Raw genomic sequence first — 12,084 nt, 5'->3', positions numbered from 1 at the left:
ACGTGCTGAAGTCCTTACACACACTGTGTTATCTGGAGATAAATGGCTGTCATGACTATGGACAGTTTTACAGCATCAGTAGTCAGATACCCAGCCTGAATCGTGCAATCTGTGTTCAGAAAATAATGACTAATTATTTTAGTAGAATGTTGGTTTAAAAGTTTTATTGCATTAGACCGAACAGTACTGTTTCTACAGCTATATCGTATTACATTGTATTCGGTGTGTTTTTGGTTGAATAAAAGTTTTATTGCATTTGACTATAGCGTACTGTAATTTTTCATGACTAACAAGTGGTACTCCTATTAAGTGAACACTCCGTTTAAGTGCACGTGGCGACCCGGTCCAAAGAACGTGCACTTAAGCGGAGTCGACTATAAATAATTCAATTTAAACCTCATTCTTTCTGCCGCTATAAGTTTAGTGGCAGCCACCTGTCCGCCTCGTACATCGCCAGCAGGAGGGTTGCCCAGTCCCTCCTGCTGGAACCCCACCACTGTACATTGCGGGCATATCCCCCCATTTCCCCTCGGGAGTGGCCTAAGTGATCTGGCCAATCAGAATCTTAGGCCACTCCCAGGATACTTATTCAGTCCTGGTTGACTCCAGTTCCATGTTTGGACCCAGCAGCCTTGAGGTCTCTCTGGCTTCCTGACCAAAGAGACAATCCTCGCGTTCACCGCCTTTTCAGGTTGGTCTCTGTCCACCACTTTATTTCTGATGCAGTGTCGGAGTTCAAGCTGGAAATGCAGCCCTCCACTTCTAAATGCATCATCATGAGTGCCATTAACGACCATACCACCTCCTTTCCGGCTCATCTAGACATTACTGCCCTGGTCATTAAACAGTGGGAGACCCTGGAAGGGTCCTTGTGTGTTGCTGAGGTCATGGCTGAGCTTTATCCCATGGCACCCGAGTTCCAGCAGCTGTTTGACCAACGTTACCCTCAGGTGCTGAGCTTCATGGCAATTGTACGTGAGGTCCACAGGAGTTAACAGAAACTGCACTGGTCGCCGTACATGAATGGTGGATTCGGCGTTCTTTCAGGTCACCAAGTGTACTGCTCTCCCGAGTGAAGGTGGTGTCATGCTAAAGGATGCGCAGGACTGCAGGGAGGACATCGTTCTTAAGAAATAATTTGAGGTCCTGGCCGTGGGGATCAAGACTTGAAGTAATGCCACCTAATTTACCTCATTGGAATGATTACGAGATGGCATTGTATTTTCCAAAACATAATATTTTTTATTGTTAGTATAAAAACTTACAATTAAAGCAGCAAAGACATATCAGAAAAAATATTATATTGTCAGTTCAGAATATGCAATGGAAGTAGAACTTAAACCAATATGCCGGACAGGGGGCTAGCATATCCCCACCGGTATATCTGGGATCCTCTTTCTAGCTTTACCTCTGCCTGCATGGATTTTTATACAGAGAGATTCTTTGTTCTAAAAAAACACATCCCCGAGCTCTGGTCATGTACTTCCCCTATTGGTACAAAAAAAGGCATACCTATCTATTTCCCCCCCCCCCCCCGGTCCAAGCCTCCCTTATTCCCCCCGTACTCCCAGGAGGGGGGCCAGAGCAGGAGCAGGGGGAACTTCTTGAACTTTCTTTACTGTCCTCCATGTCTGGAATCCTTATTACCATGCGGATGCTGACTCGCAGATTTTACAGCACTGTACATCATCCTCAGGATGGCGTCCTTCTAAACAGCCTTATGCAGAAAGTTGAAACAAAGATGCAAGGGTGACGTTCCAGCACTCTGGCCAGGCCTGGTTCCCATGGCTTACTTCAAAGACAGGCAGCAAATAAATGCCGGCCTTTATTTTTAAAAGTCCTTTCATGTCTTTACATGGGTTGACCAGCCCCCTCTTTTCCCCCTCCATCCTTTGGGGGTTGTTGTTTGTTATGGGTTTATGGCTTTTCAGGGTTCCTTGCATAAGTCAAATGTTCATGCATGTGTCGTACAGCACTGATAATGGCCCAGTACAAATAAACAATGGCTACAGAACCTTGGAGAAGTATCCTCTCAGCAGGGACAAGATGCAAGAACTTTATGCAAAGGCCAGCAAGGATAGCATTTCAAAAGGATACATGTGTTCGCAGATAACAAGGTACAGGCTGTTCCAACTGGTTAGCCTGTAAAGGAAGGCTTTTCAGGTTGCTGGAAAATGTGTTAAAGTTTCTATAGTGTCCAGCATACACAAGTTAGTCCAGTATATCCAGGTTATTCATCTCAGACTGCTGCTGCTTCTTTTACTGCGAGGGCCTGCCACTCCAGGCTGTGTAGGACCCCAAGGGCAGAGAATGACACCTGCCCCATCTCGTACAGAAAGGTGTAGATTATGTGGCAGATGCTCTCTAAGAACTTAGGGTCATGAGCAAGGTGTCTGCGTAAGCAGTCTCAGCTCACAAGATGCCTTGGACCCGGCAGTGGGTGGACAACTTGGTGTCCAAGGGTACCTTGAGAAGACTGCCCTTTAAGCGGCAGATACTTTTTGGTAAGATCTTTGATGATCTAATGGCTTGCTGCCTTAAATCGCTGCTGGAGATTAAGCCTCACCACCCGTCTGGCGGGAGTAAAGGTACCTCCTGCCGCTCTCAACAAAACTACTGGGGTTCCTCGGCTAGAGGCCTGTCCATAGTTACCGGCAGCATTTTGGCAGCTCCAGGTGCCAGCAAATTGCTAGGTCTCGCCTGAACCCTCCCTCCAAAAATACTCAATGATGCCAGGCCCGCTCCCGCATATTAGGGAGCAGTTGTCAGTGTTTCTGGGAGAATGGGAGAAGATCTCAGACCAATGGGTGCTCTATATCATTCAAGAGCGTCACAAGATCAAGTTTTAACACCCTCCCATGGATTTGTTCCTCAACTCTCTGGCCATTCGGCCGGAGGAGATCAGAGTCTGAGCCACTCTCCAGAGACTTTGAAATTTGGGCCATAGAACATGTCCCTAACTCTGACTCAGGCATCTACTCCAGATACTTCATCCTGCCAAAGAAAGATGCATAGGAATGGATGCCCATTTTGGATTTCAAGGCAGTGAATGTATTTCTGAGAGTCCCATATTTCCACATGGAGACAGCCTGTTCGGTTATAGCGGCAGTAGCTCTGGGAGAATTTCTAGCCTACCTGGACCTCACGGAAGCATATCTATACATTCCCATCTTTCCGTACCACAGAAGATCTCTGCAATTCCACATATTTCAACAGCATTTCCAGTCTGTGGGTCTCCCATTCAGACTGGCAACAGCCCCCCCTCATATTCACCAAAGTTATGGTAGTGGAGATAGCTCACCTCCGGTGCATGGGGATTCAGGTTCATCTATATCTGAATGACTGGCTAATCAGAGCCCTGTCCAGATAGTAGTGGACCTGCTGCAGCATTTCGGCTGGATTGTCAGCTTCATGAAGAGCCATTTGGCACCAACCCAGAGGCTAGAGTACCTGGGCATTCTCTTTGACATGGCTTGCGGACGAGTGTTTCTTTCCGAGCCATGCAAATGGAAGCTCCAGAGCCATATCCTGTCTCTCTTGGAAATGCAGTCTCCCTGCTTAGCGTTACCCTCAGGTGCTGAGCTTCATGGCAATTGTACGTGAGGTCCACAGGAGTTAACAGAAACTGCACTGGTCGCCGTACATGAAGAAGGATACGGTACTACTCGAAAGGGTCCAGAGAAGGGCGACTAAAATGGTTAAGGGGTTGGAAGAGTTGCCGTACAGCGAGAGATTAGAGAAACTGAGCCTCTTCTCCCTTGAAAAGAGGAGACTGCGAGGGGACATGATTGAAACATTCAAAATACTGAAGGGAATAGACTTAGTAGAGAAAGACAGACTGTTCACCCTCTCCAAGGTAGGGAGAATGAGAGGACACTCTCTAAAGTTGAAAGGGGATAGATTCCTACAAACGTAAGGAAATTCTTCTTCATCCAGAGAGTGGTAGAAAATTAAAACGCTCTTCCAGAGTCTGTTATAGGGGAAAACAACCTCCAGGGTTTCAAGACAAAGTTGGACAAGTTCATGCTAAACTAGTGAGACTGGACTCATTTGGAGCACTGGTCTTGACTTTGGAGCCGCCGCGTGAGCGGACTGCTGGGCAGGATGGACCATTGGTCTGACCTAGCAGCGGCAATTCTTATGTTCTTATGTTAGGTTGTCCCCTGGTCCAAAGCCCATTTGCAACCTCTACAGGACTCTCTTATCCCAGTGGTCTACACAGAAGCATCCTCTTCAGATGCAGCTCCCGTGGTCGGGTCCATGTTGGGTCAATTCAATTTGTACCAATAAAGACTTGTTATCAACAAATCATTATCCTCTGGTTCCTTCATTTCCCAGGTTGAAGCTTCGATGTAACTCCACTTTTTGTGTGCTTCTTTTGTTTCCATTTCAACAGTTGATGCAGCTTCAGGTCTCCAGCAACATCCTCTTCATGAGGGTGGGAACCAATTTGTGTGCACAATTTAATTTAATAATGAACTAATTAGCTCTGCTCTGGCAACAATTTGAATTTACACATCTTCCTAGTCAGGATTCTATTTTTTAAAATGTGCACATTAATTTTTCTATGCAGATTTGAAAAAAGGGAAAGGGCATGGTGGGTTGGGAAATTGCTAGAAATTGCATGCAGTGTGCATCTACCATATTCTAATTTAGGCACAAGGATTTACACCAGGTTTGTTGTAAATCCTTGTGCCCAAAATTGGGTACAAATACTGGCTCTAAGCGCTATTCTATAAATGGTGACCAATACAGCGAACCATTTATAGAGCAGCATCCAAATTTTAATGTCATTTACTGAATTTAGCATTTAATGTTATACAGTTTTTTTCATTTGTGTTTATCTAACTTTTTCAGGCTTGGTGGCGAAGTTATTCATCTAGAAAGTATTATCTACGCTTGAAATGGTATACTCTTCGTATGCAAGCTAGAAGAAGAACAAGGAATGCAGTTCTTTCTTACAAACATCTTCGGTGGGCTACAATTACAATTCAGAGGTACTTCCATACTTGGCTTCTGGTTAAAAAGGATCAGCAAACATATCGGAGAATAAAATCATCAGTACTTGTGATTCAGCGTGCATTCAGAAAATGGAAAAATCACAGACTTGAGAAAGAAACTAAGGCTGCAAAAATACTTCAAACTGCTTTTCGAAAATGGCATGCAAGAAAATTAGCTGTAGAGCATAAAGCTGCACTTTTGATACAGTCCTGGTATAAGATGTGCAAAGAACAGCAGCAGTATTTGAAAGTTCAACATAGTGTTATCAAGATACAAGCTTGCTTTAGATGTTTTCAAGCCAAGCGTGCTTATAAAATGAAGAAACAATATGCATTAATACTACAGAAATACTATAGGGCGCATCGGAAAAGAAAGATTGAAAGAGCAGCATATTTACAAAAATGTAAAGCAGTTATATCCCTCCAAGCTGCCTTCCGAGGCATGACGGCTCGGCAACACTACAAGAAAATGAGAGCAGCTTATGTAATTCAAACTTTCTGGAGAATGAGGCAAGAACGTATACGATTTTTAAGGCTGAGACAATCTGCTGTTATGTTACAGTCACATGTAAGAAAATGGCAACAGCTGCGGAGATTCATGGAAATGAAGAAAGCTGCCTGTGTTATCCAGGTACGATACCGAGCCCGTGTTGATTCTAAACAAGCTGTGTTGGCTTATAATAGAATACGTTCTGCTACTATTGTAATTCAGTCTGCCTATAGAATAATGAAGTCTAGAAAGACTGTCAAGAAGTTAAAGTCTGCATTAAAAATTCAAGCATGTTATCGTGCTTACGTTGCCAGAAAAAGATTCCTAAATATGAAAACTGCTGTTATAAAGATTCAAGCTTTATTAAAGATGAAAAAAGTGCGCAAATGGTACTATGATTTAAAAAAAGCTACACTATTCATGCAGCAGCAATATCGTGCAAGAAAATGTATCCGTCAGCACAAAGAACAATACAGCAGATTGAAAACAGCTTGTGTGCGGCTACAAGCAGCTATACGTGGGCATCTCGTCAGAAAGCAAGTGCAGTTGTGGAGGAAGTCTGTAGCTGTGATACAATTTCACTATAGAATGCGAAAGGAAAGAAATAGTTGTGTTACTACATATAGTGCTGTCAACACCATTCAGAAAACTTGTGAGTGCAAAAAGCAAGTCTGTGACAGACAAAAGTTCTTAAATATGAAAAGATCTGCTATCTGCTTGCAGGCGACTTATAGAGGTTATAGAGTACGCAAAGCACTTAAACAGCAGCATTGTGCAGTACTTAAAATACAGACAGTGTTCCGTGGTCATGTTATGAAAAAGAAATATCTAACAATTCGTCAAGCTTGTGTTAAGATTCAGAAATGGTATAAGTCTTGTAAAATAAGTCACACTATCAGAGCAAATTTCTTAAGGAAACAGAGTGCTGCAGTGACTATACAAAGAGCTTTTCGTCATTGGGTAGCACACAGACAGCATCAAAAACACATTGCTGCAATTTTAATTCAGTCTGCTTTCAGAAAATACAGGGCACAGAAACAATTCAGGTGTGTGAAAAATGCTGTTCAGATTATTCAACAACATTATAGGGCACAAGTTTTAGGAAAAAGCACGCGCCAAAAGTATTTGAGACTTTATACTTCTGTACTGAAACTTCAGGCAGCCTGGAGAAGAAGCATTATAAGAAAACATGTTCAGAGACAATACCAGGCTGCAGTCATCATACAGTCCTATTACAGAATGCATGTCAATCGGACAAAGTATAGAACCATGAGATCTGCAACAGTTGTAATTCAGAAGCACTGTAGAGCATATTGGATAAGGAAAGAGCATTCTTTAAAAGCTAAGACAGCAGCCATGGTCTTACAGGCTGCTTACCGTGGGATGAAAGTCAGGAAAGAAAGATACAGGCTAAAAAAGGCAGCTACCACTATCCAAGCAGCTTATAAAGCCTTCATGTTCCGGAACAGATATGTTAAACTGAGAGCTGCAACCATTGTAATTCAACAGTGGTACCATTTAGCGAGACACGCTAATAGCCAGAGACAGGAATTTCTTTGTATGAGAAATGCAGCTATTAAAATGCAAGCTATTTACCGAGGTAGGAAAACTAGGAGAGAAATCCATTGTATGCATTTGGCAGCTACATCCATTCAGTCAGTGTTTAGGATGTATCAGTTGCATGTTAGATATCAGGAAATAAGATTGGCAGCAACTGTTATTCAGTTAAACTATAGAGCTTATTGTGAAGGCAAAAAGGTCTGTGAAAAGTATCTAAAACTGAAAAAAACCACAATTCACTTGCAAGCTATTTTCAGAGGAAAGAAAACCCGTCAAAGACTAAAACTCTTGAATGATTCGGCAGTAGTGATACAGTCATATTATCGAATGTACAAGCAATATAAGTACTTCAAGAATTTAACCACAGTGACTAAGTGGGTGCAGCTTCACTATCGTGCTCGCAAAAAAACAAACATACAGGTACATAAATATAGGCTTATGAAAAGTTCAGCTATCTGTATTCAGTCTGCATTTCGTGGAATGAAAGCTAGAAGACTTCTGAAAGCTAAGCATCTGGCTGCATCTATTGTTCAGAGGAGAGTTAAATCTTATTTGGAACGGAAAAAATATCTTTCTCTGAAAAAGGCATCCATTTTAGTTCAGCAGCAGTATAGACTGAAAAAACTTGTACAGAATCAACGAAGAGAATATATCTGTCAGCGTAAGGCTGCCATTACTTTACAAGCTACTTACAGAGGTTTTAAAGTAAGAAGGGAAATTCAGCAGATGCACAGGGCAGCCACAGTTATACAGGCATCCTTCAGAATGCATAAAGTACGGGTTACTTTTAAAAACATGAAGCTTGCATCAACAGTTTTGCAGCAGCACTACAGAGCATTCAGAAGTGGAAAATGTGAAAGAGAAAATTACTTAAAGCAGCGCAGATATGCAATTGTTCTTCAAGCTGCCTATCGAGGATTAAAAGCTAGGCGGCATTTAAAGAAGATTCATGGTGCTGCAACAAAAATACAGGCTGCTTACTTAATGTACAGGCAGTATTTTTACTATAGAAGAGTTCAGTGGGCTACCAAAATGATTCAGCAAAAATATAGGGCAAATAAGCTAAGAGATGTTGAAGTATACCAGTACTGCAAAATAAAAAAGGCTGTAATTTGCATTCAGGCTGCTTTTCGAAGTATGAGAGAGAAAAAGCATTTTCAAGACAAATGCAGAGCTGCCTCCATCATTCAGAGACAATTTAGAACATTTTCAGAACGGAAAAAGTTTCTTGCTCTTAGAACCGCTACTGTCAGTATTCAGAGATGGTACCGCAAATGGACTGTGGTAAAATGGCAGTACCATCAATACCGCTCTGTTTGTAAGGCTGCTGTTTGTATTCAGGCTCATTACCGAGGCTTGAAAGTGAGGAGAAAAGTTCACCAGATGCATTTAGCTGCCACTGTAATTCAGTCAGCTTTCAGAATGCACAAAGTTCAAAACTTATACAAAACAAGGAGAAATGCAGCATGCATTATACAAAACTATTACAGATCCTATATTATAGGTAAAAGTGAACTTGAGAAGTTTTTGACACTTCGTAAATCTGTTGTTATCATTCAGTCAACATACCGAGGTATGAGAGAGAGACAGAAACTAAAAGCTATGCATGCAGCAGCCAGTGTAATACAGTGCTATTATCGGATGCACAAACAGCTTTCTTGCTACAGGAGAATGCTTTGGGCAGTGATGAAAATCCAGGAAAGGTATAGAACCCAAGATGCAGTAGTACTACAGTATATGAGAATTAAAACTCCCACCTTTTGCATTCAGGCTGCATTTCATGCCAAGAAAACCAAAGAAGCAACTAAAACAGTTTTACCTGAACTACATATTCAGACAACTATACGAATGAATGTAGAGCAAGAATGCTTTTTAAAGAAAAAGGCAGCAATAGTTAGGATTCAGTCTGCATTTCGAGGTTATAAAGTAAGGGCTTGGTACAAAGCAATTTGCTTTTCAGCAGTTGTAATCCAAAGATGGTACAGGAATTGCCGGATGGTCCGTTTATGGCGAGCACTATATCTTGTAAAAAAGCAAGCAGCAGTCACCATTCAAACAGCTTTCCGAGGAATGGCTGCAAGAAGACTGGCAAAGCAAAAGTGTGCTGCAAGAAAGATTCAGTCATTTCTTCTCATGGTTGTACATCGTCAAAACTTTCTTAAACTCAAAGCAGCAACTGTCATTTTGCAGTCTTATTATCGAATATATAGAGCCAAAAGATTGTATTTGGCATACCAAAAATCTGCATTGATTTTGCCGCAGCATTATAGGTCCTATGTGATCAAGAAACACCAAAGAGATGTTGTCCAGCAGTCCCAGATAAAAATTATACAAGCAATTAAGGAATATACTGAACAGAAACGACTTAAAAATATGAGGGCCAATGTAATCATAATCCAGGTATGTATTTTTCAAGTACCACATATATTAGATTAGATTGTATTGTGCATATAACTGATTTTACTTTTCCTGTATTTCATGCTGTTTGTGTGAGAGAGAATCCATACACAGATGACTGAAGTATTTTTTCCTGGCCTTTGTGCTAGAGAGAGAGGTTTGACTATTGTTTTATAGTTAGCAAAAAATCACACCACAGTAGTGGCAACTGTCTTTCATTTTTCTCCAGGCTTGAGCAAGTTGCCACTTCAATACAATAAAACCCTGCTGCTAGAAGATATCTATATTCTGCCTCAGTTATAAAACCAACCTATACCTTTTAGGTATAATGTGTATTCATGTAGTCATTATCTACATGAGGCTGATATTCAAAAGGCTAGTGAGTGCATAAAATTCATTGAATAAAGTTGCTTATAATTTATCTGGATATTCAGGTGGATTTCAGTGCATAAATCTGCCATTGAATATCCTATATACCATGTTTCCCCGAAAATAAGACAGTGTCTTATATTCATTTGAGGCCCAAAAAAGGCATTAGATCTTATTTTTGGGTAGGGCTTATTTTTTTCATGCTCATGATCCTCTCTCCCTTCCTCTCCTTTACCCCAATTCTTCTTCTTTCCTTTCCCCCACATATGTGACATCTTTCTACCCCTCTCACCCATCCCCTTGTGCCTTCCCTCTGCAGCATCGTTCTATCCCTCCCATCCTCCTATGCAGCAGAAACCTTGCCCAGCTTCTATCCCTTCCATCCCCCTGTGCAGCAGAACCCTTGCCCAGCTTCTATCCTTCTCTCCCATCCCTCGTGCAGCAAAACCCTTGCCCAGCTTCTATCCTTCCCTCCCTTCCATTCCTCGTGCAGCAGAACCCTTGCCCAGCTTCCATTCGTCCCTCCCTCCCATCCTTCGTGCAGCAGAACCCTTGCCCAGCTTCCATCCTTTCCTCCCTCCCATCCCTCATACAGCAGAACCCTTGAGCCCCTGCCGCGCAGCCGAGCTCCCGCTGACCCTCCATCCTTCCCTCCCAACCGATCCCCGCCAACCGTGACCATAAATACCTTCCGGCAGAGGAGCACCGGGCCAGCAGCACTCAAAGGCTGCTTCGCGGCCTTCTTGCTGGGGCCTTCTGTGTACTGATGACATCATAAGTAACGCGGCACACAGAAGGCCCCAGTGAGAAGCTGCGAAGCAGCCTGTGAGTGCTGCTGGCCCGATGCTCCTCTGTCAGAATGCATTTATGGTTGCAGTCGGCAGGGATCGGTTGGGAGGGAAGGATGGAGGGTCAGCAGGGGTTTGGCTGCGCGGCGGGGATGAGTCAGGGGGAAGCGCGGCTGCCTACGACTAGGGCTTATTTTCGTGGTAGGTCTTATTTTTGGGGAAACACGATATATACAGAATGTATATACAATTAAATTAGGAACAGTTATTTATTTACATTGATCAGACATATACATATAATATACCCAGGAGTTTCTGGGCTTCACCTCTGCTTATGTAAGTGTAATTTAAACATTGCATGAGACAGGGATTTCAAGTTTTAGGGTTTGTGCTACTAATTTTAATCAAACTAACCCTTTGATTATGGATCCTAATGTTTAGTAGATTATGGCTTTCCTCATCTTCAAGACTGGGGGAAGGATCTAGAAACTACAATGTACAGAATATGAAACTTTGAAGCAAACTTTGGAGTTAATTTTCATTGTTATTACAGTTAAAAAACCAGCTATACCCCTTTGACAGCAGAATCTTGGTTTGATTCCCAGCTCAGGTCTTTTCATTTGTTACAACATATGTAGTTGATTAGTATGAGGAATTTAACACTTAAATCCTGAGTTAAAAAGTTCACTATTTTTAGCGTACACTTAACTTTACATCTGTGCTAAAACAGTACATTAATGTAGTAGGCTCTTGCTAATGTGTTGTATTATTAAAATCCAAATCAAAAGAATTTGTACTAGCACTTAGTAAAAAAAAAAGTGCATGAAGTATAACATTTTTTTTAATATACATGATAGTAAAATTAGAAGTGCATTAAACTTTTGTTGTCATGTTTGAATTGAAACGCTTAGGATCTCTTTGGTCCTGTTCTGGAACCAGAAGTCCCCAACCCTACCTAATCATCTCTCTGCCCTCCCCAAATAGGTACCCCATGGAATGGTGGCCATCATTTCATATTGCTGTGGATGGGAGCATGAATAAAAATAGCGTACAATTAAAATGGTTGAACAGAGATCTGTATGCTTTAAAATGGTTGGAAGGAGATCTGTATGCTTTATTTAAAGTGGGAAAAACAAACTTACATGATCAGGACTACATATAGAAGTCACACAATTGTGGAAGAATAATTTTACAATATTGTGTATGTGTATATGTGGGGAGGGGGATTATGCAGTGCATAATAAAGCTGAGAAAATTATTTCTGTTACATCCCTTTCAGATTCCATACACTAGATGTTCAATCCCAACCTGGGAGTTGCAGAAATCCACAACTTTTCTGAGCACATGCTCCCCCCCTTAACCTGAGAGCTAAGAAACATCCAGTTACAATTTTTGCAAGCAATTCATATGAAAGTCTTTTGCAGTTGCTCTGCTTCTTTTTCTTATTTTACAATTAAAGTTTGTTTCTCGGTGGCTTCAG

At 41.8% G+C, this 12,084-nt stretch overlaps 1 protein-coding gene across 1 annotated transcript in view; it reads left to right on the top strand.

Moving 5' to 3' along the window:
- The window catches only part of ASPM (assembly factor for spindle microtubules), a 222,198-nt gene that overhangs the window by 172,165 nt on the left and 37,949 nt on the right, over positions 1–12,084 (top strand). Inside the window, exon 18 of the mRNA XM_033916408.1 lies at positions 4,858–9,450. Coding sequence (XP_033772299.1) covers positions 4,858–9,450 — 4,593 coding nt within the window. The remainder of the gene's footprint in view (positions 1–4,857; positions 9,451–12,084) is intronic.

The sequence above is a fragment of the Geotrypetes seraphini genome, chromosome 12 (genome assembly GCF_902459505.1).
Source record: "Geotrypetes seraphini chromosome 12, aGeoSer1.1, whole genome shotgun sequence".
In the NCBI taxonomy this organism is placed as follows: domain Eukaryota; kingdom Metazoa; phylum Chordata; class Amphibia; order Gymnophiona; family Dermophiidae; genus Geotrypetes; species Geotrypetes seraphini.
The sequence above is the reverse complement of the archived record's forward strand: the minus strand, read 5'-3'. Positions and strand labels throughout refer to the sequence as shown.